The 27695-nt window shown below is 41.7% G+C and overlaps 7 protein-coding genes across 11 annotated transcripts; 3 read left to right on the forward strand and 4 right to left on the reverse strand.

The window, feature by feature from the left end:
- Positions 1-1142: 1142 nt before the first annotated feature.
- Positions 1143-3640, forward strand: psenen (presenilin enhancer, gamma-secretase subunit). 2 transcript variants are annotated; one of them, XM_080472538.1, is made up of 4 exons: positions 1143-1228; positions 1611-1689; positions 2670-2774; positions 3084-3640. In XM_080472538.1, the coding sequence occupies exons 2-4, from the start codon at positions 1629-1631 to the stop codon at positions 3221-3223; spliced, it is 306 nt and encodes a 101-aa protein (XP_080328664.1). In that variant the 5' UTR covers positions 1143-1228; positions 1611-1628; the 3' UTR covers positions 3224-3640. The 2 variants fall into 2 exon arrangements, with proteins under 2 accessions (XP_080328664.1, XP_080328665.1); XM_080472539.1 differs by lacking the exon at positions 1143-1228 and adding an exon at positions 1389-1509.
- Positions 3641-4214: 574 nt separating this feature from the next.
- Positions 4215-6066, forward strand: hspb6 (heat shock protein, alpha-crystallin-related, b6). Of its 2 annotated transcripts, XM_080470677.1 has the most exons (4): positions 4215-4768; positions 4860-5017; positions 5286-5408; positions 5506-6066. In XM_080470677.1, the coding sequence occupies exons 2-4, from the start codon at positions 4862-4864 to the stop codon at positions 5662-5664; spliced, it is 438 nt and encodes a 145-aa protein (XP_080326803.1). In that variant the 5' UTR covers positions 4215-4768; positions 4860-4861; the 3' UTR covers positions 5665-6066. The 2 variants fall into 2 exon arrangements, with proteins under 2 accessions (XP_080326803.1, XP_080326802.1); XM_080470676.1 differs by lacking the exon at positions 4215-4768 and having other exon boundaries at positions 4777-5017.
- On the reverse strand, positions 5903-11623 carry proser3 (proline and serine rich 3). 2 transcript variants are annotated; one of them, XM_080470675.1, is made up of 14 exons: positions 11544-11623; positions 11338-11404; positions 10400-10472; positions 10046-10299; positions 9633-9784; positions 9441-9544; positions 8802-8887; positions 8589-8716; positions 8038-8267; positions 7474-7943; positions 7284-7398; positions 6525-6681; positions 6232-6313; positions 5978-6124 (listed from the first exon to the last, which is right to left on the reverse strand). In XM_080470675.1, the coding sequence occupies exons 2-14, from the start codon at positions 11346-11348 to the stop codon at positions 6073-6075; spliced, it is 1914 nt and encodes a 637-aa protein (XP_080326801.1). In that variant the 5' UTR covers positions 11349-11404; positions 11544-11623; the 3' UTR covers positions 5978-6072. The 2 variants fall into 2 exon arrangements, with proteins under 2 accessions (XP_080326800.1, XP_080326801.1); XM_080470674.1 differs by having other exon boundaries at positions 5903-6124; positions 11338-11567.
- Positions 11624-11711: 88 nt separating this feature from the next.
- Positions 11712-15246, forward strand: lin37 (lin-37 DREAM MuvB core complex component). The gene is made up of 9 exons (XM_080470637.1): positions 11712-12109; positions 12882-12957; positions 13041-13091; positions 13213-13242; positions 13819-13904; positions 14017-14177; positions 14324-14455; positions 14572-14642; positions 14859-15246. Exons 1-9 carry the CDS (start codon positions 12076-12078, stop codon positions 14944-14946), a joined length of 729 nt encoding a protein of 242 aa, XP_080326763.1. The 5' UTR covers positions 11712-12075; the 3' UTR covers positions 14947-15246.
- A 799-nt stretch (positions 15247-16045) lies between these two features.
- LOC308114651 (chemerin-like receptor 1) lies at positions 16046-18056 on the reverse strand. The gene is made up of 2 exons (XM_080471701.1): positions 17975-18056; positions 16046-17502 (listed from the first exon to the last, which is right to left on the reverse strand). Exons 1-2 carry the CDS (start codon positions 17982-17984, stop codon positions 16418-16420), a joined length of 1095 nt encoding a protein of 364 aa, XP_080327827.1. The 5' UTR covers positions 17985-18056; the 3' UTR covers positions 16046-16417.
- A 2100-nt stretch (positions 18057-20156) lies between these two features.
- Positions 20157-22202, reverse strand: LOC308114134 (chymotrypsin-like protease CTRL-1). The gene is made up of 7 exons (XM_080470806.1): positions 22129-22202; positions 21853-21956; positions 21674-21753; positions 21502-21583; positions 21235-21415; positions 20642-20772; positions 20157-20475 (listed from the first exon to the last, which is right to left on the reverse strand). Exons 1-7 carry the CDS (start codon positions 22172-22174, stop codon positions 20314-20316), a joined length of 786 nt encoding a protein of 261 aa, XP_080326932.1. The 5' UTR covers positions 22175-22202; the 3' UTR covers positions 20157-20313.
- A 672-nt stretch (positions 22203-22874) lies between these two features.
- LOC308114091 (heat shock cognate 71 kDa protein-like) lies at positions 22875-27184 on the reverse strand. 2 transcript variants are annotated; one of them, XM_080470736.1, is made up of 9 exons: positions 27022-27184; positions 25697-25901; positions 25374-25579; positions 25067-25219; positions 24439-24994; positions 24103-24305; positions 23810-24008; positions 23453-23685; positions 22875-23320 (listed from the first exon to the last, which is right to left on the reverse strand). In XM_080470736.1, exons 2-9 carry the CDS (start codon positions 25899-25901, stop codon positions 23114-23116), a joined length of 1962 nt encoding a protein of 653 aa, XP_080326862.1. In that variant the 5' UTR covers positions 27022-27184; the 3' UTR covers positions 22875-23113. The 2 variants fall into 2 exon arrangements, with proteins under 2 accessions (XP_080326862.1, XP_080326861.1); XM_080470735.1 differs by having other exon boundaries at positions 25374-25901; positions 27022-27147.
- Between the last annotated feature and the right edge of the window lie 511 nt (positions 27185-27695).

The raw sequence follows: 27695 nt of genomic DNA on the forward strand, positions 1-27695 counted from the left end.
GTGCTCCAAAATGAACTTTATAGTACGGAAGTAAAAACAGACATATCTGCAAAGACATAGAGTAGAATAGTTTATTGTTGTTGTACAAGTACAACGAAATAAAAAAAAGCTGATTGCTTGTGGTAATAATCTATTAGTAATTGCTTGTAATAATACTTAGTGATGATTACATTTGACACAGAATGTTAGAGTTGACACAAAAAATGAGATACAGACTAAAACAACAGAATCAACGATTAATTATTAATAAGTGTTCATCATGGATTGAGCAGCCTTGCTTGCACGTTAAAGTACAGCAGATGGCAGTATATTCATCTCTTGTGTTCAGAGGAGGCTCATGAGAAAGCTGGACGTTACTGTTACTGTAGTTTTGAAAAAAGAAAGTTGGATGAGATGGTGTTACAGAAACATATACGGGAATAATAATCGTTATTGTTGATCAGCGCAATCAGAGTGCTCATTGTGTTTATATAAACTGGCTCAATTTTTTTCCTCAATTGATGATGTAATTGTTAATTGAAATACTGTTAATACCAATTACCATACTATTCTTAATTATGAAGCGCTTTCACACAGCTATGGTTGAAAGAAAGTGGTGTGCAGGAGTACGATTTAAAACATAAGACATAAAACAAAATAAGAAATAAAATGACAGAATACAACTAAAACAGGGACAAAAATACTCAAAATAAACCCTCTTTAAAACAACAAACAAAAAACAAATAAACAAACGAACAGTAAAATATATAAAATCAGGTCGTCTCATGCTGGGTCAAATACCAGCGAGTCAAAGTAGGTTTAACGATGGGTTTTAAATGTGAATAACGAATAGGCCTGTCCAACGTGTAAAGGCAGATTATTAATCTATTTGTTTTGACTAATGACACACTTTTGCACCTAGTAATCACATTAGAAGTCCACAAGTCCACTGTTCTGTAATGAAGCTTTTATTTTCTCTTGACTCTTTAATGCGTGGCTCGGGTTTTGGGGCCAAGAATTTGAAAAATAGAAGGTGAAATAAAATAAGTTAAAAGATAGTGTAAAACAATACTATAATGCAAGAGGGACAGTATGTGTTACCACGTGTGTGCGGCAGAGGGCAGTGTGAAGCGGAGTTTAGGCTGAGATTCCATTTAAAAATCACAGAAGAAAAAGTGCACCGAGAACGCGGAAGTTTTTGTTTGCATTTTGAACCTAGCTTGACTCAAATTTGGGTGAAAGACAACAGGTTAAGCAAAACAGTGTCACACTGTATTCTTACTTCTTATATACAACACGAGGCAATCGTATTACGGATCCCCAGATTGCCTTAAATTGCGGCTTTTGCTTCTTTGTAGGAAAACAATCCATTGCTAAGCTAACGAAATGCTAACGAGTCACCTGACTGAGAGTTGATCAGCAGACTGTTAAACTCGGTTTTATTGTTTGATTTGTTTCATACAGCGTCAGGAGAACCACTCGTCTCGGGCTGTTTTCAACCCAAATTAATAACATGACTTCAATCTAGACGTAATAGGAGTTATTGTTTACCGGTGTTTCGGATTATGTGGTTTCCCCGTTGACTGGTGACCAACTTCGTTGCTTTAAATGTGTTTCTTTTCTCTTTTCAGCGTCCGCGTAATTTCACCATGAACCTGGAACGACTTCCCAACGAGGAAAAACTCGGCCTGTGCAGGAAATATTACTTGGGTGAGAAGAATTAAGATTGTTCAGCCCTGTTCAGGATGTATAGTTGTGTTGAGAGAAAAAAATGCACAATGCCATTTTTTGCAAGGTGAAAAGCCACAGTGCATTAACAAATTAAGATTAAGGAGACTGTTCTATAGTTGGAATTGAAGGAAAACAGTCTACATATGTCAAATAAGATACAAGTCAAAACTCGTATATGAACAAACTGGGTCTTTGTGACTACAATGCTATTAAAGTGGTTAATAAAAGTAAAGGTATAGAAACTACTCTAATTACACTATTTTGTGTACTTACTCTATTCAGTATAAATGAAAATAGGAAAAAGTGATTGCTTAATATGCAAGGCAAATTTATTTCTATAGCACCATTCAGACACAAGGCAATTTACAGTGCTATACAAGGACATAAAGGAAATACATTAAAATAAGACAATCATGAATCTTCAGCAATTAAGATTATGAATTAGAAGCTAGAAGCTGCTTTCACCTTCTTCATCCTGACTCTGGGAACACTTTAGTAAATCTCTTCCTGAGGAACTCAGTGGTCTGGATCTTTCATATTCTATATACTATTACTAGTAACTCTGAGATGTATTCAGGCCTGAGACCATTCAATGCTTTATAGACGAGAAGTAAGATTCTGAAGAAGGTCCTGTGACTGAAGCTCGGGTGCAGCTGTCCGACAGATTTAACAGATAAAGTCCTCTCGCCACAACTTTACAACCTCAAACATGAAAGTGAAAACCTCTCTGATTATCTCAACAGTGAAGTCCAGGAAAATGTTAGATTATTGTTCACATGTACCTGAAGAAGTGGCGGTTGAGTTGAGTGCATTTTGTAGGAGCTGATGTCGTCCTGAGGACACCAGAGGGACCATTGGCTCTAATGACCGTTGCAGTAAAATGTCAGAAACTTTGATAAACTCTGCATAAATCCTACTTGGAGTTCCGTCCTTGATCCTCTTTTCCCGTTTTCCTTCAGGCGGTTTTGCATTTCTGCCGTTCTTGTGGCTCGTCAATGTCGTTTGGTTTTTCCGGGAGGCCTTCATGAAGCCAACCTACACTGAACAGCTCCAGATAAAAACCTGTGAGTTTCAACAATCTATACTTCAATGTTAAAATGAAAAATCGTGCTGTCACATTGCTTTGTTGTGATGTTATTTGACACTTGGGAATTATCTCTTGGGAATGTTTTTAGTTTTGCTTTACTTTCAGCTTATTTTATACAGAACTAGTGTGTCTCCTACTACTTGAGACTCAGTTTAACTTTTTTTAAGAGTTTTATAAAAGTTGTAAATTTGTTTCAGGAATACAGTCAAACTTGTATAGTTGTTATAAAGAGTGTGTAATTACGTCCGTGTATATTTAATCCACACCTTCTGTTTTTCTAATCCAGATGTGAAGAGGTCTGCACTGGGGTTACTGTTATGGGTGGCGGTACTCACCACGTGGATCACTATTTTCCAGCACTTCAGAGCAGAGTGGGGGGAGGTGGGAGATTACCTCTCCTTCACTATTCCACTGGGCACTCCCTGATTTCTTTGGTTTTGTTTTGTTTAGTTTTTTATTGTAACTAATGATCCATGAAACTGGACCAAATGTTTTCCCTTGTTTAACTGCGGTGGAAGAATTTGATGGTTTGTCTGGTTTCTCCAGTAAAATTCTGGTTTTGAATGACTTGTTACCGGATTACCAGTCATATCTTAAAACGGAGTACTTTTGGTCTCAGAAATAACGACTTTTGTGTTTTTTTTGCCAAGACATTTGAGGAAGATTTTTTGTTTTTTAGAGTAGGTAGATCACTGTTGTTTAATGATATTGATGATGATGAGTGCATAGCAAAGAGTCTGGATGTGACTTTGAAAAAAAAAAAAAAAAGTTAACTGTGGAGATAATGTTTGTTTGCGCTCGAACCAATTTTTACTTGTATTAAAAATAAAAATATACACAATGCTTCCAAGTCACCATGTCTTTTCTTCACAGATTGAAACTGAATATCACTTTCCCATCGTGACCTTTGAACCCGTGTTCACGTTTCGGTGACTTGAGCAGTGAGCTATTTTCTCCACGCTACTCACTTATTACACACCCACATGGTTCTTTTTAAAGTCTGTAGAACCGCCGGCGCCTGTTGTGAAACTCAAAACCTTAATTCCCCCTTCCCTGTCATCTCTTGTGAGTCATAACATAATCAAGCGCCGATTTTAGTTTCCCGTCACCGTCGAAGCTTAAGTGACAGGTCCGGTGCTGCTAACGGGGACAACGTGTGCCTGCTGAACATACCTGCTGTCCTCGCCGCCGTGTGCCAGCACCAAGAAAGAACCGGCACGCAGGGTTCTTGTTTGTGACATAAGAGGTCACTTCAAGAACATGCACGAGTGGATCAAAAGCAAATTGTGTTTGGGAAGGAGTTTCAAGGCCTTTCCCATTCAAGCGACCTCATTGGAGACATTTTGGGAGTCTGATGATGCTTGTTGTCTACCTCAGCTATGCTGGTGGACAGTGGCTGATCGGTAGCACACATGCTGTGGCATGTGTTTTGAGATGTCCCCGCTGTCACTGTCCATCTGCCACCAGCTGAGGAGGGTCATCAGCATCATTTGAACTTATTTTTGGACAGACCTTCCTTGACAACAGGTCTTAAACATACATCTCATAACCGCTCTGATAATTGCACACAAATTGTCCGCTCGTGTCAGCGGCCATCCACCCTGTTAAAAATAAAGAACAGGGTGTGACATTCACAAAGACTAATAAACATTTAATTGACCATAAGCTTGCAACAGCTGCATCCCCCGGCCAAACAATGCTCTCTTATCCGACGTGACGGTGCCTCAAAACCCAAGGGTATGCAGTCTGGGACATAACAGAAGCAAGGTGCCCCAACACAAATTCCCAACTCATTATGCAACTCCGCTATAAAACACACGCCGCAACAGTCGGTCAACATCGAGAGGAGGAGGACCTCGCAGGCATCAGAGCTCACTGTTCTGCCTTCAGGGTGGGCAAGCGGTTAAAGAGGGGCTGTCCTTTCCTCCTTTCCCTGTGACGCACTCTTTTGGACAGAGAATTTAAACTGAGGTAACAAGTGCCGTTTGTCCTGTAGCCTCACATGCTTGTGGTCTGAACTGCTGTCCGGTCAAAACTCCCTTTTTAATACTCTCCTGACTAGAAATGGACTTCATTCTGCCAAACCTGGAGCCGGTTGGCGGAATCCCCTGGGAGAAGGTTTTACCACCTCTCATTCCTCGGCTGAACGGGACTTATGGACAATACAGCTGGTCCCCAAAACTCCTGATCCCAGAGAGTGAAAACAGCAGCTCAACTGAGGTAGGTCCAAGTAAAGTAAGCCAACACGGCATACTACCTCTAAGAGATGCATGCAATCTGACATTTGTAATGTTCAATGTGAATATACTTATTCTTCTTGATATTAAAAGCCTTTTATGAGTTTAAAATGGGAAACTGTGTTTTTAGTAGACAAAGTTTTATTGATCCAAATAAATATGCCCTGTAAGTCTGCAGTTTGTCTGTTTCCTGTTAAAACAGTGTAAATGAATTTTGTTTAATTATGTATATTTTGGTTTCGTGTTGGCAGGTGAACTGTGACTGTAACGGATTCACAGTTCAAGTGGACGTGAAATATTTCAACCCCAAGGACCTCCTGGTCAAAGTGATTGGAGATTTTGTCGAAGTGCAAGGAAAGCATGAGGAGAAAAAGGTCGGCGTGCAGGGAGGGAACAGAGCTTTTCCCGTTTATTTACACGAGCTGATATTTATTTCAGTGCCCTAACTTGTGTTCCTCTCTCTTCTCGTAGAAGGACGGCCCCGGCGTGACAACGCGCCAGTTTAACAGACGCTACCGGATCCCAAAGGGAGTGGACACCCTGGCTTTGGAGTCAGCCATGTCTCCAGAAGGCATCCTGATCATAACTGCTCCGATGCTGCAAAGCGAGGACTCCGGGTCCCTGATTTAACTTCAGCAGCATCAATTCACTGCCATTGTTTCCTTATATGAAGTGAACGGCAGCCTTTAAAAACACACGCAGAAATAACTTCAGGCCCCTCCACACAAAGAAAACACCCAGCGAGTGCCAAAAGACACATCTGCTCTGTTCCTGGCACTGTTGTAATATTCCGAGATTTGTATATACTGCTCTGCTGTTACTCCTCAATCTTGCATAATGTTTCAAGAAACCACTCTTTGTAAATATTCTGCGGCAACACAACTTTTGTATATGCACTGTATTGTGATTGTGATGAATAATTATGCACCCGGACATATTTCTTGCATCATTGATGTGGAAATGTTCCTTTGAAAAAGTACAAATAAACTTTATTTCTTTAAAAAATAAAAACTCTCATCAATCGTCTCTTGGTTATTTTCAAGTCACTCGTTGCTCCTCCAGGATTTCCATCAACACAGAGTCCACTTCTCTAAAAGCCAAAAAAAAAAACCCCAGTCGATTTGTGTTTTCAGATCATTTGAATAACACAACAGTTTGGGATTAACATATCTCTAGAAGTATTCTGTCTTGATTTACCTGATCTGCTCCTTTATCCGCTTTCTTTGTTGGCGGAGGACTTGTAACAAAGGGTCATCTTCAAACTCTTTCTCATCAGAGTCTAAAAATAAAAAGGACAGAAAAGCTAAATAAGAAAAGGAATACGAGCAAAAACTTTCTATAATTTTCTGGTTTTTGTCATGGTACACCGGCCATGGGTGAACAAACGTTGCACATCAGCAGCATGCACAAAGGAAAGTTGTTGGTCTGGACATATTTGCCACAATTAACTTCGGGTTGAAGGTCGGTGGCCTTTGTCGCCATAAACTGACCGTGAGCCTCCTGCAGCAGCTGTGAAATGACCTCCGCAGAGTTCTGTGCTCCGCCTGGAGGGACTGAGGACTGCGAATGTGCCCGGATGGTGCAAGGAGGAGAAACTGACGTGACAGGAGGTGAATCTGCGCCGGAGAACAAAACCTCCGAAACGACCTGGAGAAAACCCAGTGAGAACATCCACAAGATTAATGACGTGGCAGCGGATGATTCTCAGTGCAAAGAGATTATGTGCAAAGTGAAGTGATTGAAGACCTTTATAGAAAGTTATTTTGCTCCTCAAAAGGTTCAAAATGGTCTGAGAGTGATTTCATAAAAACTGGACTTTAGTGTACCCACAAACCAGTTTCCAAAAGAAGCAATAAATTAATGGATTTATAAGTGATGCAGTGCAATAACTCTCGTCTTTATTGCCAACACAACCGTCACAGTTTTCCTGATTTATGTAAACAGCCGGTCACCTGAAGATTAGAGCTACATTCTTAAGATATGATCATCTCCATAAAACAAGCATGAATATCATCATTTATAAACCCGCCGAAGCAAAGATTTCCATTCTGAGAAGAAACACGCGCACATCTTAGACTTCATCAAAAACCCGGCTGGCAGGTTACCAGGTTCTGTGGAAACGTTAAGACCAAATATGCACACGGCTTCCCTGCCTTAAAAACTACTTGCATAACTCCCACGATACAGAAAACCTGAAATTTGATGATTTTGACACTGGTGCAGACAATACAACTTGTTAATGTACCGACCTTTCCCAACGCTCGCTGGATAGGAGATGGTGGTGGTTTATGATCATCGGAGAATCTTTCACTGGGAATCTCCTGGCTTCCCTCTTTCTTTTTGGAAAGTTTTCGATGTGAAGAACTGCTTTTGAAAGATGTTTATCATCCACACATATATAGGCAAACAAATGTTCATTAAACAGTCTTATCATGTTACCTTGCTGATTTCTTTTGCTGTGTGTTGCAAATCGATTCCTTTATCTCAGGTTTGCTTTCTTTGTCTCTGACGGGAACAGTTTGGTTGCTAGACCCGCCTCCCTCTACAGATCCAGATGAAGCAAATTGTGGGGACGACGTGCGTTCAAAGGGTGGGACATTGGGGAGGGTATTCACCGATTTGTCTTTCATTTGGATCTTTTTATGGACAACATTCGATTCTGGCGCGTCAGACCTTAGCAAAGCGCTTTGTCCTGATTGGGACGACTGGACAGGACAGGGCAAGACGTCACAGAGTAAGTGCATGTGGGCGGGAACGTGGGCAAAACTGTGGGGCTGAGGGACTGAAGAGCCAGAGACGACAACGGCGGGGAAGGAAGGAGGAGCTGCAGGAGGGGGGTTCAGGTTGTGGGCCTGGTTGGTTTCCAGCTGGGGAGCAGTGACTTGAGGATGAAGAGGCCGAACATCATGCTATAAATTAAACAACAAAGAAGATATTCAACCAATGTGTCATAGATAGTAAACAATAATTACAGAGGAAATGAATACACAATGTGAATCCAACCTTGTAAGCTTGTCCACTTCCGGGTGAAAGGAATGAACTGGGAGACGGTCGGCTGAGTGAAACACCATGAAAGCTTGAGGACTGAGGGGCCGGAGTCCAATCTCTGGCTTGCTCCATCTTCCTCCTTAAACGCCACTGGAATAAGATGTCCTCCTCGGGACGTGTGGGGGCAGGAAATGAATGGATAGTGGACTTTTGGGAGGACGCACCATGAACTGACTTTTCCTTTACTGTAAAGGTTTGAATTTTTTTTTTAAAAATCCATTATAATAAGGAACACAGAAGGAAACATTTTGTAATTTCCAGACTGAACATGAACCGCGCCCACCAAATTTATAAAGAAAAAAAAGAAAGGTCAGAGTTACGTGATGCACCTGAACGCATCACCCACGTATTATCGGCATGAAGCTTTTTAACCCGGAAAAATCCATAAATTAGCTGCGGCATTATTTAAGCCGCAGGGTTTAATGTGTATGAAAAAAGTAGCCGCTTAAAGTCCGGAAATTACAGTTATTACCAAAAGATTGTCAAATATTCTGCACTTTCCTTACCAGTGGTTTGATTGATCAAACTGGGAATTAAAGGTCGTTGCCCTGGTTCATCAAAAGTGACAGGAGAGAAATCTGAGCTTCCAAGACCCTCGGAGCTGACGGGAAAAGATCCCTCACTTAGACATTCTCTGTTAGGAAGACACGAGTTCATTACAACTAAGAGCGAGCGAGAGAGACATTATCTGTCATAATATCACTTGATGGTGTTGCTACCCTCTCAGAAGATGTCTACTGGCCCTTTGTTGAAGATGTAGTATTTCCGTGTCATCAAATTCACCCAGGGAGGCGTCAGACAGCCCCTGAAAAACAACAATGCGAATAAAATGAGATAAGCAAACATTTTGTTCACAACATTTTAATCCACAAAAAGACTCACAGTTCTAAGAAAATAAATAAAACAATAACGTTGTATTTTGAAACTGCAAAATCTCCTGAAGCACAACTTTGGCATTTCATATTAAAATATGTGACAGTTTCTTTCATAATAGTAGGAGGATAACACATTAGCTGACTGAACAATTTATTCGACACTGATGTGGCAGAAACAATGGTTTCCAAGGCATAAACTAAGAGGTTTCCAAATGGAGTGGTGCAGTGATGAAATGCAAATATTTACGAGCACGCCCTACTGGAATAAAGTTTTTTTGTTGCACACAATACAAATCGCAAGCTCAACTTGGCGTCAGTGTGACGCAGGGTGAAAATAGAATAAGACATTTTTACAGCAAAATTAAAATGAATAAATATCATTTGAAAGTTTATTTATGTGACACTTGGTGACATTTTCTGCAAAGACACACAGGAATGATGTAAACCGTGGATCATTTCAGGAAAACTCATAAATACACTCACACCAAGCAATCCTTGGCACGGAGAAAGGGATCTGTCATGTTGACGCTGTGCAGCCGGACTGGAAATAACTGGATCATCGTCGTCTTCCTCAGGCGAGGAAACGTCTGCTCGGAGAAAAGCAAAGTTTACAGAGATTTCACCAGAAGTAGTTTGCAATACGGGAGCCACTGATGATATTCGTTTAAATCCTACATTTGTCTGTTGTTTTCGTTGGTGTTGAACTTGAGGGTAAAGATGAAGGCGACAGCCACCAGAATGACACTTGCTCCTCTGCAGTGGCCGGCGCCATCTGCTGGCGCTGCTCTCGACTCCGTGGACGGCCGTGGCGAAAACGCTCTATGTATCTGGAAAAACAAAAAATAAACAATTTATGTAAATCATGACTTGTCCCTGACAACTTTACTGCTTTTCGTTAAGGATCAGAGTTACTATCCTGTTCAAGAGAAGAACAAATTAAGATCTTTCTAAAGTAGTTGCCAAAGTCATGTTTTGCCTTTACTCATAGCTGAGATCGGCTCCAGCACTCTGCGACCCCGAACAGGATAAAGCAGTATAGAAGATGGATGGATTGATTCAAGAGGGTGACCATACAGCATTAGACATACTTTGCAAGTACTGAATTCGGCTGTTGAACTTCTTGCGCTGAGGAGGAAATACTTTCCCCACGTACTGCAGACTTATATTGTCTGTGTGAGGTTGTATTGCTGCCAGGAGGAGAGTCGCAGTCAGCGGAGGGCCAGTAGTCCGTGTATAAAGGAGTCTCATCAGTGGCAGATGTGTGGTGATCATATTTGTTGTCCAGCTGTTTGCTCTTTGGACTGTGACTGGATCCCTGGTTTGAGCGTGCAGGACTTCGATCCTGCAAAAGGAACACAAATGAAAAAAATATGTTTCCCTTTAATGAAATCGCAAAGCTACTTGTGTCTTGTGGCATATGTTGAGGTAACCTGAAAACTTACTGTGTTTTTATCTTTCTTGGACAGGGATTGGTGGTAATGTGCCTTTTTGGATGATGATGAGATGGGAATCCTTCTGATGAACACAATATAGTCGGGGTGTCAAACACATTTCCGTTCAGGGGCCACATAGAGCCAAATTTCATCTCGACTGGAACCGACTGGTAAAATAATGTCATAATAACCTTTAGAAACCAAAGGTTTTTTTTTTGTATTGTTCCGCAGATTATATGTAATGAAAATGTCTATATTTTTGCAAAAAACAAACACTTAATGGGCCACTAGTAGGTGCTGTTGGTTGTTTTTCTATAGAAACCACATACGCATGACCACAAAAAACAATATGCTCTAAACATTCACAATGATAGTACATTCGTATGGACAGACGACGAAGTTAGAGAGCTATTACGAGTGACTCTAAACTATAAATCTACCAAGTCCCAGGAGAGTATGGACTGTCACTCTGGCAGCCGCCATTGTTGTTATTGTCCATCTATTTTGCATGTACAGAAGAACTATTCAATTACAGCCATGGTGAGCATTTGTGGTTGCACTGTTTCCATCGTTTATTCGGGATGGAGCCTGGAGTCCAGAAAGTTAAGTTTTCATTGACTGCGAGCTCAGTTGTCTTGTAAACAAACACCCAAAACGCAATGAAAGTTAAGCATGTTCACTTGAAAACATTGTGTAAGCGGGGCTCTCGTTTGCTCGAAATGATCTCAGTGTTGTATGTGCTACTCTTAGCCAATTTGTTAAAAAGAAAAAGAAAAAGAAAAAAGAAATTAACATTTTCTTTAATTTGCTTGGATTGGCCGGAATCGAGCCGGCCGGTTTTGGCCCACGGACCTCATGTCGAGACCCCTGCACTACAGAAACAACAGAACACCGACTTTTATAAGTACCTGAGGGTACAATAATAAAATCAATCATTCTGATCTTACCTGGATTTCATATCAGTCTCAGGATAATCACTGAAAATGGGAGCGCATGGCAGGATGAACAAGCTTCCTGCAGAGAATCAATGGGAGATCCGCAACGACACACTGATTAAGGAGTTAGTAACGCATAACGTGTTTCAATCGTAAAACAACTGCGCACTTCTTATTCCTCAAACTTTTGCGACCTGACAAGAATTTATCCTCCTTACTTTAGTGTTGTCGGAGAAACCAGAAAAGAGAGCGTCACTGTTTGGGAAAGTCGTTACGCGACGCACGACCAACAGCCAATAGGGAACGAGTTAGTATGACTGACACGACCCTCAGCCAATCAGAGTGAGCGCTTTGTTTGAGCGCGAGCCAATCAATGAAAAGAAAACAAGCAGCGCGCGGAAGAGGAACGTCTGATTGTCAAAAATAGCTGTTAGCACTCGGATTCCCTTGTAAACTTCACGATCTGATATCGTTACAAAAAAAATCTCATCTGTTCTGCATATTGATCCCACTATATGTCATTCGTCTGGGAGCGTAATCGATTTACTGGTTGTAGCCGGTGTTTGAGGATTTCGAGTCGGATTGCTCGATAGTAATAAGCGCTGTTACCGGACAGCTAACTGGTTGTAAACGGTAACTGCAGCTAGCCAGCTAGCGACATTAGCACGTCAATCTAAAGACATTATATGTGGTTTTAAACGTGTATATTGATTTTAAATACTACGAGGATTACATCAGGAGGTGGGGACAATGCACCACGTCAAGATCAAGACAGAAAGGCCCGGTAAGATAACGCTAATGAGCATTTATTTCGTGAGTTCCAGTGTTGTATGTTATGTGTGGCATTCTAAGGTCTGACTGAGGTCAGTTGTTGGATTTATGTTTAGAGTTGCTGTGTTCTCATGCAAGCTGAATAAATGGCACTGTAAGCTCACTCAACCACTAATCGGTTCCTCCCACGACAGCACATCGGTGCATTTAGGAAACAGGTAAACATGGAGAAGACATTGAATCATCTGCTCCCAGATTAGGAAAGAAGACACTAATCTGAAGAGATTTCGATGAGCAACCATCTCACGGCGTCTCACTAGATGCTGAAGATGAAGAACCACCTGCTACTCCTGCTGTGATCATCAGACATTGAGGATACATTTTACAGTCTCGCCATAATCTGGGACAATATGGGCATGGATGATGAATGTCAAACTCCTACCCATTAATTTCTCAGTTAGTGCAGCTTTAGCTTTCAGATATTTATTCATGAGGGTTTTAAGATTGTTTAAACACCACAACTGCCTCAATATCCCTTCAAGATTATAGTTGTACCCATCATAAAAAAATGTCTCAAACTGTCTCCGTATGTTTGCCTATTCACAGTTTGAAGGTGTAACTGACAAAACAGCTGTGTGATGGTATCGCCTTGTTTTGAACAGAAATGTCTAATGAATTAAGAGTTTAAAGCAGTGCGTTTCATCTATCCTATGAAGGAAACAGGACCGTTCTGATGACTTTGCGTATTTATCCTTTTTCCTCAACTTTTATTTAAATTTCCGCAGATGTGGATGGAGCGGGTGCCCGCAGTCGATTGGATGCTGTGTTAAAGGGACTGGTGGAAAAGACTGAAAATGAAAGGTGATTAACGTGATGTAATTTTTTTTTTTAAAGTTCAGCTTACTTTTCAAGTTTCTGAACCATTGTCACAAAATTCTGAACAGGGAGCAAAGTGATGGGGATCCTGGAAAACTACCAACAGACTCTTCAAACAAGTAGGAAAACATTTATTCTAGCTATATACTGATACTGTGGATATTGTGGATATTTTTTTTTTTAACATAACTGCTACATAAAAGAATGTTTAGTTTAAGAATCCACCTGTTCTCTCTCCAGGGATCTGTCTCCATCATCTGCTGGAAAGAGGCAAGTATTTGTACATGGTCAATGTGCACAGACAGATAAGTGTTTCACTAAAATTTAACATCAAAATTATTCATAAACTAAAATATGGAGTGGTCCCCCGGCTAGCTCAGTTGGTAGAGCATGAGACTCACAATCTCAGGGGTAGTGGGTTCGTGTCCCACGCCGGGTGTCACCTTCCCGTGGGCTCACCACCTGCAGGAAGGTTCTTAATTGGTGCATTGTGATCTGGGTAACAGTGCTCAGACTTTCACCCCCGCGACCCGGAAATGGATAAGCGGAAGAAAATGAATGAATGAATGAATAAAATATGGAGTCCACCTTGATTTTAAGGACATGCTGGTTGGATTGGAGCCTCTTGCGACTCGGTTTTGGCCCACAGGGCACCCCTTTAAATGAGCAGGGATCAACATTACAATAAATCTAAAAACACTATTAGAATAATCGGAAAAACACAAAGATAGAAACAATAAGTAAAGAGAAAAACATTCAAAATGAATTATTTGATTTTGTTGAACATATCATACTTAATGCTTCTGTGTTTACGTTGCTCATGTTTTTTCTTTTTTAAATTGTCAGACCTTCAGCGCGCTTCCCACAGCACAGGAGGAAGAAGCGAAAAGAGATGGACGAGGGTATACCAGAGAGCAATCACCATAAACAAAGTACGTTCATGATGCTGATGATACTTTGTGAAGTCACACAGGACATTTTTTAACATTATATATATATATATATATATATATATTGTTTTTTCCTTCTCTCTCCCTTTGCTAGATGCGTACATTATTAAGTTGTTCGATCGCAGTGTTGATCTGGCTCAATTCAACACCGGCACCCCGCTTTATCCGATCTGCCGCGCCTGGATGAGGAACAATCCTTCTGTTCGAGAACCAGCAGCTTCCCCAAGCTCCCCATACAGCATGGTGGAGGAGGAGGTCAGACCAGCACTGTTGGATTGTTTTTCTTTTCGTATCATCAAAAATAAAATCAGTTCGACAATGTAATAAAATGTGTTATTACTTTTATTCAGCAACTGTTCTTTTTTGAAAACCTATATATTTTTTTTATATTTCTTCTCCAGGTTACAGATATGATCAATGGCAAAGGTCAGAATGTGTACAGGCTTCCTCCTCCAACCTCGTGTCCTTTCAGCTCCTCCGGTGAACCTGTAAATCTCAGGATCCCACAAACTGAAAAACCCACGGTTACTAAGGTGCTTGCATAGCATTTCTTTTCATTACTTAAACTTTTTTTTTTTTTTTTGCAATACATAACTAATCGTACATCTAAGCCATCACCTAAGTTTAAAGTTGCCTTTTTTTTCTGTAGTTGCCAGAAGTCGCTGTATCAGGAGCTTATATATGTGACCACATGGAGCGCTGGAAGAAGATAAGACAGAAGTAAGTCTTTGATGAGAGCCTTTTGTTAGATTGAAAAGTAACTAAAAGTAAATCACACCTTAAACCTTGAGCTCTAATTATAATTTATTGCAACACTTTTTTTGGAAAGAGCTGCACATTTCCTGTCAATTGAAATGTGACAAGAAAAAAATGCAAATTTGAAAACTCACAGAAAAGGGAAGTAAGATGTGATTGACAGGTCGATATGATTTCCAGATGGAAGGAGTGCTCGAACAAGAACCAGTTGAGGTACAGCGAGAGCATCAAGATCCTGAAGGAGATGAAGGAGCTGTATGACCGCTGACGACGCTGGCGCTCGTCAACACCGACTGATTTCTATGCAGTTTGGACACGTCTGCCTACACTGTCACGCTAGTAGAAAAACATTAAGAGAACTTCAAGCCTTAAGACCATTTATCCTTTGCGTTGCACGTATTTGATCCGGTTTCTTGTATGGGTGGGTCTTGTGTTGTAACGTTGGCCAGTTTTAGTCATAAAAATTCACTGCAGTTGTCTGATTGAATCATCAATTTTACTGTTTTTTTGGGGGGGGGGTTTGACATGTCCAGCGTCAGCAGTAATAAAATAAAGTCTATTACTTTTGAGTTTCTGTTCTGAATCTTTTTTTTAAGCATGCAACAAAAGTAACGTGCTATATGTTAGAAGCTTCATCAAAGATCTGACTTATCTGCCGTTTTTAGTCGGGTGGATCTACCTCAGTAATTTAAAACACAGCAGCAGTGTCTAACACAAGGCCTGTGGCCTGCAAGCAAACTAGTAGCCACAAAGCCATGTTTTCAGGGTTGAGTTTTTCAAAACATGCATGATGTAGCAGCTCAACAACATTTTTAAATTTTTTGCATTTGACTATATTTTGAACCTGGAAGTTTCATTAAAATTGTCTTTCTGTTGCGATTATAGCAATTTTTGATAGTAATTATTTGCTTTTGCAAAAATATATACATTTTCATCACGCCCGGTGCGCCACCATAAAGAAAATATAGAAATTTAAAGATAATTAGATCACTATTTTACAGCAAAGTTGAATGTTGGCTGAAGAGCCTGTTTTTCTATTTATTATTTGGAAGTTCATAATTAATAATAAATGAACTTATAAATGGGTTATTAACAAACTTATTTGAAACACTAGATTTGTCTCACTTGTAAAACCTTAGTCCTGTTATACAAGTGACATCTACAATAATAGCTCACCCTGGGTTTGTTTTTTGTTTTTTACTTCTGCCTCTTCAGGTCCGTGCTTCTGATGTGTCGCTAGGCACTGAGATAGTGATCTACTGCAGCAGGTTAGCATTTTGCAATTGAAATGGAGGTATAAACCACTGTGGCATCCTGTTGAAACACTGGTGTGTGTCGTGCTCAGTATTTTCATGGGAAAAGAGGAGGACAGTTAAACAATGCAATTTTATTCAGCCTATCGACAGATTTCAGTATAAGTCAAATGATACGATTGTTCCTCTTGCGGTAATAAGCGTGAACATCGAAAGTTGAAAATGACATCAACACAAAAAAAAGCATTGCGAACCTTAAACAGTGCCATATCTGATAGTATATTTACAATTTTATTGTGCTGTTGTGCACTAAAAGAGGTGTTTTCAGTCACTTTGACTGATTCAGTGAAGCAGTTTGTTGGTGCCGGTTCACAATAAACTGGAAGAAACAGGTTTCATGAGGTGTGAGCATAAGCGCCCCTTTTTGATTTTTCGGGGGGGGCATTTTGTTCAGGTCTATGCACAAGTTTTCTTTTGATTCAGATCTTATTCGGTGCTCCCAGTGTCTTCAGTGAGGACCACTTTATTTTCTGTCAGGACTGAGCTCAAGGTCATGTCCTTTCTGTCTTCCGGCAGCGCGGACTCCGATTTCTGGGCAATCCGGGAAAGTTGTGTGGAGAAAGAGCGAGAGGACTTGAATGACATGAGATCCTCTGCCAAGGCACTCTCAAGGACAAAGCATATGGACTGCTTCAGCTTCTTCTGGAACTCATCGCACATGAAAACGTAGAGGATGGGGTTCAGGCAGCTGTTCATGAACGCGAGACTCACTGTCAAAGGGCCTCCAATCCTGGCAGTGTTTCGGAGCGCGGGATGCACCTTGGTCTTCAGCTCAATGAAACTCACAACATGGAAGGGCAACCAGCAGAAGAAAAAGGCGAGAATGACAGAAATAATGATACGACAAGATCTTTTTGTCCTTGTCCTCTGCAGGCGTTTTGCGCGGATACCTATAGCCACATAGGAGACGAGGATCACCAGGAATGGGATGAGGAAGCCCATAACAAAGCGGAAGGTGTAAAGGATCCATATTTGTTCGGCAGTCATTCCTCTAGGGTAAACACACCTGGTGACCCCTGATTTCTCTGTCAGGGTGCGAAACGTGGCAGAAGGGATGCTGCAGATCCCCGCAGTGATCCAGATGACCACACACATGACCTGTGCTTTGCGGACCGAGCGCTTGTTCTGGGCCCACACCACCACCAAGATGGACAGGCAACGGTCCAAGCTGATGGCTGTCAGGAGGAACACGCTGGCGAACATGGTTACCAAAGCCACGAAGTTGATGAACTTGCACATGAACTGTCCAAAATGCCACTGGTTACGCTGCGAGAGAGAAACAGTCGAGAAAATCAGGAAGGCCGTGAAGAGGAAGTCAGCCAGGGCCAAGTTGAGAAACCACACTGAGTTGACGGTTCTCTTCATCCTGCAACCGGTCACATAGATGACCAGCCCATTTCCCAGAGTCCCAAATATGATTATTATGCAGTAGATGACCACATTGGCCATTCGTATGTGACGGTAAATCTCCTCCAGCCCAGAAGATTGCTTTGTCATGGAAGTGGTGTTTTCTGATGGAAAAAAATACAATAAAATAATATAAATGTGAGTTTACACACTCAGAAGTCCTTTACCTTTTACATGACGGTTTAAAACAGCAATGAAATGTTTCCCTGAAGCGTCAACATATTAACAACCTGAAAAATGACATCGATGACTACTTAATGGGAATTATGCAATATGCACAAAGAATAACAAACTAATGGATTTCAAAACAGTAAACAAGGTTTATATACATATAGTTTACATATAGTTCAATGATACTGTTGTCTATCTAATCTAATGATTAACTTTGAAACAGTGTTTTACTCTAAATTGCATGTTGCATTAATACATGATTTGTGTTCAGAAAAGATGTCAGACCTATGTCAGGACAAATTTACAACCATATTTTAGTTGAAATTAGCAAGACATCATTGTGGGCCATCTAATTGATCGATGCATTTTGAAAATTAATGTCAATTTATATTTAAAGTATCTTACCTGTAGCCATCTCCCTCGCAGTTACAAGAATCTGACTTCAAGTGTCTGTTTCTGCTGTGCTGTCTGTAACTTATCTGTAATCACTCCTCCCCCTCGGTTTTTACAGCTGCCAATGAGAGAGAACACTTGTGCATGGGAAGTGAGCAAAAAAAAGTGACACTTTATGTTATAGCAGGGTGAGCAATCAGTTGTGACCGAGTTGGCCTCATGAAAAAGGAAGCCCACTTTGGGGGGGCTGAGGTCCAATTTTCACTGAATATTTCTTACTATAATCCAAAATATGACATGGTTTTGATAAGCAATTGTTTCTGCTTTGCATCAGACAAGTTGTAGGATTTCACAAGTCCTCTGATGCAGTGTTGTGGTATCATTCACCAAGACACTGGCAATAGGTTCTTGTAATGAGGGGGGCGCTAATCAGGCCAAACTTAATTTTCCAGACTGAAATACAGGAATCTTGCAGATCAATTTATTGCCATTAATTCAAATTGTGGGGTGTCAAATTCATTTCAATTCAGGGGCCACATACAGCCCAGCTTGAGTGGCCCAGACTCTTTAAATAGTGCCATAATAGCCTTTACATTTAAACTTTTTTCTTTGTTGTGAAGTCTGAAAATGTATATATTTTCATATAACCAAACATTCATTACCAGAAATTACTACAATCTCGCCAAACGATAAACATAGTGAAATATCCCTGAATGTAATTTCTTTTTAAAACAGGAAAACTCCTGAGAATATTTTACAGTTTGCTTGGCAGTTTGGTCGGATTGGAGCCTCATATGAGCTGGTTTTCTCCCACTGGACTTATGTCTGACACCCGTGATCTAAAGTCATTACTCCAATATCTTACATTGTTTAGATAAGTGGACAAAGTAAAAATGTATTTGTATTTTGTTTAGCAAAGCATTTTACAAAGTATGATTCTCACACTACCTCCATTGGGTTCTCTGCTAGTGAAAACATCAATGATCAGACCCGGCCACCTTCTTTTCTGTCCAGGGCAGTTTTGATACTGACACGCACATCACAAATGGTTCTGGCAGTGTAACATGAAGTTGCCATTAATTGTGCATTTCTATTCATCACAGTGATTTGGACTACAGTGCCTCTTTTTCGGAGGCCAGTCTTCCCTTCTCACATGCATAAATGACCTCAGGCTGACAACTTTTGTCACTTTTGAAAGCTGGCCAGCTCGGGAAAAGCAGATCTTGGCTGAGTGTAATAAGTCCACTGGGCCAGGCAATTTTGCTGTCCAGGTATGTGCCTGGGCCATTATTTTTCCTCATCTAATCAGTTAGAGTTAGGGTCCAACAATTTATTCTTCATGTGTTTTGTGGAGTTGCAGTTGCAGAAGGACTTGCCACATCTGCAGCTACAGGCTGTCTGGTCTCTGTACTTTCTGATTGAGAGATTGGCGATGAACTCCATCACGGTTTGTGCTCTGTCTTCCCTTCTTTTCCATGATTTCCATGGGGTGGTGGTGCAGCTGAGGCCAGGAGGGCATCATGTGGTGAGGCTGGAGAGGAAGTTGTCTTTTCTGCGCCATCACATGAAGGCCTCCCAGGTTCACTGCTGAGGGTGGAGCTGTTTGGATGCATATCAGCATTTTAAGTCTGAATAATGATTGAAAGAACGAGATTGCAGATGCAAGCGGCTGAAAAGTGTTTTCTTTGCAGGGTGGTGGTTGTCACTCCTGGTGATAGATTGTGGAGTTTGAGCTGCTACTCCTCCACATTGAGAGGAACCGGTTGAGGTGGTCTGATTAGCATGCCCCCTGGCAATCTCGCATTAGAGGTTTACGAGGCACATCTAAAAAGTCAATGATTATTTAAATCTGGTTCGGTCTGGGAGCTGCATGGCGTCTGGAGGAAGCTGCGCAGGATAAATCTGTCTGGGCTTCATTGCTCTTCACACACACTCACAAGCTGCCTGCACAGCTGTTAAGGACATAATGGCACCTAGAGTTTATTTTCTAGAAACTTACTAAATCTACATTACTGCTTGCATTTTAGTAACTATTATTTGATATTCAAGTGCCTTCTTCCTCTCCAAACATAGAAGTTTTATTTTTTATCCCATGACCAAGTCAAGTCCTTACAAAATGATGCTACACACATACACATTGGATGTCAATCTCAATCCAAACCAGCTGACATAAAAACCAACAGTTATCTTAAACTTAAGAGTTTATTGACTTTTGGCAAATGCAGCAAACAGCAATGCCGTGTGTCGTTGCTACCGTTCAGAATCAATGCTGTATGAAGTCCCTCATTGAAGAAGTGGTGGTAGAAATTCGTGTGAGGATCTTGGCGTTGGTGCGTCGTGCATCTTGCACACTAATTGTAAGAAATAGTCTGGTCGATCCACTGGCGCAGGTAGGACACGCGGGCGTACACAGCGGGGGTGCGCACATTGCAGTTAGAGGTGCCCCAGGACACGATGCCCAGAAGATACCACGCACCGCTGTTCTGGCAGACCAGAGGGCCGCCAGAGTCACCCTAAAAGAAGAAAATATTGGTTAAGTTACTTGGCTTGGAGGAAATAAAACAACAACACATTTTGCTATACAACCGATAAAAGCACCAAACCATTTAATAAAGCTGAGACAGTGATGTAGCTACAGCTCTTGTAAATATGTCTTTCATGGAAAATATTAGTTGTTACCTGACAGGAGGACACTCCAGAGGCACCAGCACAGATCATGGCGTCAGTTATTCTGTTATAACCCCAGTAGCTCCTGCACTGTTCAGGGCTGAGCAGAGGCAGAGCGGTCTGCTGGAGGTAACGAGGGCTCGCTGAGAACAGAAAGGAAATCATGATCATTATGACAGAAATAATGATACGACAAGATCTTTTTGTCCTTGTCCTCTGCAGGCGTTTTGCGCGGATACCTATAGCCACATAGGAGACGAGGATCACCAGGAATGGGATGAGGAAGCCCATAACAAAGCGGAAGGTGTAAAGGATCCATATTTGTTCGGCACTCATTCCTCTAGGGTAAACACACCTGGTGACCCCTGATTTCTCTGTCAGGGTGCGAAACGTGGCAGAAGGGATGCTGCAGATCCCCGCAGTGATCCAGATGACCACACACATGACCTGTGCTTTGCGGACCGAGCGCTCACATTGACAGGATATGTAGCTGTGAATCACTCACCCCTCACCCAAACCAGGGTTTGAATCCCTCTCCACCATCTGTCTGTCTGTCCTATCTTTTTCTCTCCTTCTATCACTTGTGTAAGGCTTTGCTCACTCACAGGTCTGGCCAGTCCTGCCCCATCCAGTGGTGACACATCGGGTTCCAGAGGGGATGCTGGTGCTGGAGGAGGCCAGGCACACGGGAGAGATACGGGACGTCATCTGCACTGGTGAGGACAGCCTCAAAAGCGTGATGTCATTGTTGAAGTTCTGGGAGTTGTAGTAGGGGTGAGAAATGACCTGGATACAGAGATGAAGAATATCCCGTTAACCAATTTCAAAACAATTCAGACACAAAGGTTTTCATTTTTAGTGTCGCTCCTTACCCTGGAGATGGTCTTGACCTGAATTGGCTCGCTGTTGTATTGACGATCGTGTTCTCCCAGGATAACACGGTGGTTTCTTGAACTGGAGAAAACAAAAGCATGTTGGGAATGAGTACAGGATATGTGGATAAGGATATTTATTGTTTTGCTTTATACAAATCAAGTTACTCACGACACGCGGCAATGTGCAGCAGTCACAACCCAGTACTGGTTGATCAGGGATCCCCCACAAAAGTGAAATCCGCTACCATCCTATAGATTTTTCAACATTTTTATTCAGCTGAGATTATTAGTTGACAGAGATGATGAGTGTAGGAAAAAAAAACCTTATGGATGTGCTCAGTTAATTACCTGAAGAGAAACCTGCCAGGGCCAAGACCCAGACACAGCATTTTCTCCATTCACAATCTTGCCATATCCGCTGATTTGAGGCCTGATAGAGGGCACTCCGCACCCTGAAGTCCAAACAAACAGTTTTAAACAACTACTCTAAAGTAAAGTATCGCAATCAGTGTTGATAGATTTTGTTACAAGATATTCATATAAGATTGAAACCGTCAATTGCTCGTATTCATCTGATTTTATTTCACAATAACACTGTACTCTGGTAAAGTGATAGCCACTCACCGAAAGCAGATGCCACAAGGGCAAAACAGCTAATGAACAAGAACATGGTGATGTCTCGGTAGCGACTCACGTCCATGAGTGTCAGCTGTGTGAAATACAGGCTTTTATATGTGAATATTATGCGAATGACCCTGAATTTCTTGAGCAAGCCCCTCCTACCTCACCAGACAGGTGCCTGGGAAAAGACCATATGGTGATAAGTACCTCACACAGTTTGTTTTAAAAATGGTTTATATGAATATATATTTGCTATTGTCAATCCATTTGTAACGAAATGACACACCATAGTGCCACAATCTGCCCCCATAATCTGGAGCACAATCAAGGACATAGGCTATATAGCATGGCCTCTACCCCGGTATCAAACTAAACACAAAAGCAAAAACAAAGCAGAATCGACACATCGGCTCATCTGATTGTGAAAGATAATCTATTTCTGATTGACATTTCCTGTGAGCAGGTTGCTAATAAACAGGAAAAGGGTGTTGATCTTACATTTACAGCAGCTCTGTTTCAGGAACCAGGTGTGTCAGTGTGTAAGTGTGTGTGTGTGTGTGTGTGTGTGTGTGTGTGTGTGTGTGTGTGTGTGTGTGTGTGTGTGTGTGTGTGTGTGTGTGTGTGTGTGTGTGTGTGTGTGTGTGTGTGTGTGTGTGTGCGCGGACAGCTTTTCTTGCACTAATCATTGTGCTCTTGGTCAATATAATGTAGATGGAAATATAAATCAAAATAAGCACAGACAACAATTTGCAAAGGAGATGTTTTATTGACAGTCTATATTCAATTGCTTTTTAGAAATCACAGATTGGAAATTATATTATTATGATGTCAATATGAGTTGGTAGATGAAAATTTGCCACAACGTGTTTTTTTCATTTGCTGAGAATTTGATATTAGAAGTGTTCAGTAACAAATCAGTGATCTGATTGTATTCATCGGTAAATGGCTGTAAGTATACGTTGGTACATAGAGACACAGACTGCAGTGCTTAGTCAACCTCCTCGATAGTTGGACCAGATGAGGAGCCACCTCCAGCGCCACCTGGCATTCCTCCTGGCATTCCCCCTGGCATACCCCCTGGCATACCCCCTGGCATTCCTCCTGGCATGCCCCCCTGGTACAGTTTGGAGATGATGGGATTGCACACTTTCTCCAGTTCCTTTTGCTGGTGTTCGTACTCATCCTTCTCCGCAGTCTGGGAAACATTGGGAGTAAATAATTTATTCTAGTAAAAGTATATTGTAGGGAACTATGAAACTACATCATTTGAGGTACAGAAGGTTGTTTGTGTTCTATTATTACGTTTCAGTGGTTCAGGGAATATTACCTGGTTCTTGTCCAGCCAAGCGATGACTTCATTGCACTTGTCCATGATTGCCTTTTTGTCCTCAGGGCTGATCTTGTCCTGGAGCTTCTCGTCCTCCACAGTGCTCTTCATGTTGAAAGACAGGGACTCGAGGGAATTCTTGGCTGTGACCTTCTCTCTCTGAACATCATCCTCAGCCTTGAACAGCTCTGCTTCTTGCACCATGCGCTCAATGTCCTCTTTGCTCAATCGCCCTACGGGGGGATGAAATTCAAAGATCTGTTTATGGCCTGTTGTTAATGCACACCAAGCTTTGGCATTATATGGTACATCGGTAAGTCGGTGTTGGACGTAAGAGATACTTTGGTGTGTTTATACCCTTGTCATTAGTGATGGTGATCTTGTTCTCCTTTCCAGTGCTTTTGTCCACAGCTGACACATTGAGAATACCATTGGCATCAATGTCAAAGGTCACTTCAATCTGGGGGACTCCTCTGGGAGCAGGTGGAATACCAGTCAGTTCGAACTTCCCCAGGATGTTGTTGTCCTTGGTCATGGCTCTCTCACCTTCATAAACCTGGGAGAAGTTATTTAAATTAGATTTTAATTCATTTGTGAACATTGTTGCAAAGGAGAATGAACTCTTGACTTGATCTTTGATGCGGCTCTACCTGAATGAGTACCCCAGGTTGGTTGTCTGAGTATGTGGTGAATGTCTGGGTTTGCTTGGTAGGAATAGTGGTGTTTCTTTTGATAAGGACAGTCATCACTCCTCCAGCTGTCTCAATTCCCAGGGACAGGGGCGTGACATCCAGCAGGAGCAGGTCCTGTACATTCTCAGACTTATCGCCCGCCAAGATGGCTGCCTGCACAGCTGTGAGGAGTTTTCAGATATTGTAAGTAATGTCACAGTGACCACAAATATTTTAAATGAGGAGTATTTGATTAACAAATTTGTTTAGAAATTGTAATGTGGCTGGAAACAAGTTGAAGCTGACATATAGTACCTGCACCATAGGCCACAGCTTCATCAGGGTTGATGCTCTTGTTGAGGTCACGGCCATTGAAGAAGTCCTGCAGCAGCTTCTGAATCTTGGGGATACGTGTGGATCCACCCACCAGGACAATGTCATGGATTTGGGACTTGTCCATCTTAGCATCCCTCAGGGACTTCTCCACAGGCTCGAGGGTTCCACGGAACAGATCAGCATTGAGCTCCTCAAAACGGGCCCTGGTGATGGAAGTGTAGAAATCTATACCTTCAAAGAGGGAATCGATCTCAATGCTGGCCTGGGTGCTGCTGGAGAGGGTGCGTTTGGCACGCTCGCACGCCGTACGAAGGCGACGCACGGCGCGCTTGTTGTTGTTGATTTCCTTTTTGAACTTGCGCTTGAACTCGGCAATGAAGTGGTTAACCATCCGGTTGTCAAAGTCCTCACCGCCCAAGTGCGTGTCACCAGCAGTGGACTTCACCTCAAAGATGCCATCTTCAATGGTCAGAATTGACACGTCGAAAGTACCACCCCCAAGGTCAAAGATGAGAACGTTGCGTTCACCACCAACCTAAGATAAGATGTAAATAACAATTACTCACAGGGACTTAAAATGGCATAACGTTAACATTTTAGCAATTACTTTTTTGTCCAGGCCATAAGCAATGGCAGCTGCAGTGGGCTCATTGATGATTCGCAGCACGTTGAGCCCAGAGATGGTTCCGGCATCTTTGGTCGCCTGACGCTGGGAGTCGTTGAAGTAAGCAGGAACTGTGACAACTGCATTGTTAACAGGCTGCGAAGAGAAGACAACTTTAAGTCAATTCAAAATATTACTGTACTTCCAATAATCTGTCGGTGCATGGCAAACACTTCCCCTCACGGTTACTGGAACTTGTATGAAAGTGAAGGAATCATGCGTATCAAGTCCAACAATCGATGTGATCTACCTTGCCCAGGTACGCTTCAGAGATCTCCTTCATTTTGGTGAGCACCATCGAGGAAATCTCCTCAGCAAAGAAGGTCTTGACCTCCCCCTTGTATTCAACCTCCACTTTGGGTTTGGTCGCGTCGTTGATAACCTTAAAGGGCCAATATTTCATGTCGGATTGCACCACAGGATCATCAAATTTACGTCCAATCAAACGCTTAGCATCTGAAGGTGTAAGAGAGGAAAACATCATATTCAGACTCATAGTTTCAAGTTTACCCCTTCCAAATGAATAAATGGTAATCATTGTGTGCATGATTGTGGAGGTGTGATGGTTTTTACCAAACACAGTGTTGGTTGGGTTCATGGCCACTTGGTTTTTGGCAGCATCCCCAATAAGTCTCTCAGAGTCGGTGAACGCCACGTAGCTTGGTGTGGTTCTGTTTCCTTGGTCATTGGCAATGATCTCCACTTTGCCATGTTGGAAGATTCCCACACAGGAATATGTGGTGCCCAAATCGATTCCTACTGCCGGTCCTTTAGACATCTTAGATAAAGAAAATAAGCATAAGAGCAAGAGCAATGTTTATATGTTGGTGTACTTAGAATTATCCCAGAAAAACTCAAAGGTAATTCATTTCTATTTTCATCGTTTATCAACAATGACAGTTAAGACTATTTTTTTCATCCTGTTCTATATTTACCACCAAGTTATGTTTGTTTCTCACACTTAAAAAATGCGTTATCCTCCAAAAAAGTATTGACCTGTGTGCTATGCTGGACCTAACATGATGCTCTTTCAGCAGCGGTGTGCTTTACTTGGCATAGTGGCTTATACTGGCTCCTGACACATGACACCAAATAAGTATGTCACGTTGACCATTTAATTCCCTGCCTACGTTGTTGCTCTCCACTCTCAGCGACATGCCATTGGCGTGTATCAGTGGGGCTTTCTGAAAGTGACGTACCGATCCTGCAGTAGTAAGCAATGTGTTTTTTTTCCGACAGCTGACTTCAAATAGCTTATAGTTACTATAAATAGTGTCAACACGTATGACAGTGTAAGGAGGAAGGCTAAAAAACTCCAAAGATCAGTTTAAGTAAAAAAAAAAAATAAAAATTTAAATCCCTGCTTAATCTTGAAACAATGGGGTTAAAAATAAAAACGGCTTTGGCTCTTAGTAACCTTAGTGAAGAATTCAACAGAAGTCTGATGTTACCATGGTTGTTGAAAGAAGAAAACCTCAAGTGTGGAAACTTACCACTTATAGAAACAGAGTCAAGTGTTAATTCCCCATAGTTCATAGAACACAAAAGTACTGCCCTTAGAGGAACTTTGCTCTGTTTCCTCAATGTCAGAGCTGCTGCAGCTGGAACGCAGGATTGAATTATCACTTGTTATTCAGTTGTGTAACACAGAACAGAAAATAAGCTGACTTGGTGAATTTTTCTTGCATGTGGTACACCCGCAACTGAAGCCTGCAACGAGACTGCTACTGAAATGTGCCCTCTTTTTTTTTCACAGGAATCCTGTTTCACATGCCACTGTTTCAACCAGAATCCATGCAAGTGTCGAGCACCTCGCAGTTTTGGCTGTTAGGATTTCAAGCTTAAAGCAAGACAAGACTCAGAAGCCAGGCCACAATGCTTCTTATGTCTGAAATTACCTTGCGCAGTTAGTTGTTCAAGACTTGAAGTTTACTGAGTTAGATTGATGCTTTGCTTTCGCCCAATACTCAGCAGCACTGTGGTCTGAGCTCCTCTCCAGCACTCTCTTCCCTCTCCTGGTAGGCAGACTAAGAGGGCGAGCGTCTCTGCTCCCGGCGGTATATAGAGTGCTGGGAGAGCCCATCAGGGTGTCAGGTGACTCCACCAAGGAAAGTTCTAGACCTCACGTTTCTTCACATTAGACTCATTGGAAAGCTTGCTATTCTTAACTCGGCAGCCCACTGCGAGTTGGACAGAAAAGCCAACGCGAAGTGACCAAGTTTGATTTTTGATCTTTTGATGTTCTTTTGTTGAGTGAGCTTCTGTTTTTTTCTTTCATAATAGAAAAAGAACTTTCTGAAAACGGTTCCCATGCTTCATTACCCATAAGGTAGAATCAGTGAATGCAGAGGGGATAAGTGTCTCAGTCATAAGTCTGTTCATTAGTTGGGAAATTATTCAGTTTACTTTAGTTGTGATTTGACTTGTGATCTGTATCAGTTGTCATATATATATACATACATACATATACTGTATTAAGGCAAGGGACTACTGTCAATAAGTCCAAATGGTTGAGAAATGATATTACTTCTGTGAGGTTGTAGTTACTTGAAATGATATTTTGTCTGCAGCA

This window comes from Lipophrys pholis, assembly GCF_963383615.2.
Source record: "Lipophrys pholis genome assembly, chromosome: 9".
In the NCBI taxonomy this organism is placed as follows: domain Eukaryota; kingdom Metazoa; phylum Chordata; class Actinopteri; order Blenniiformes; family Blenniidae; genus Lipophrys; species Lipophrys pholis.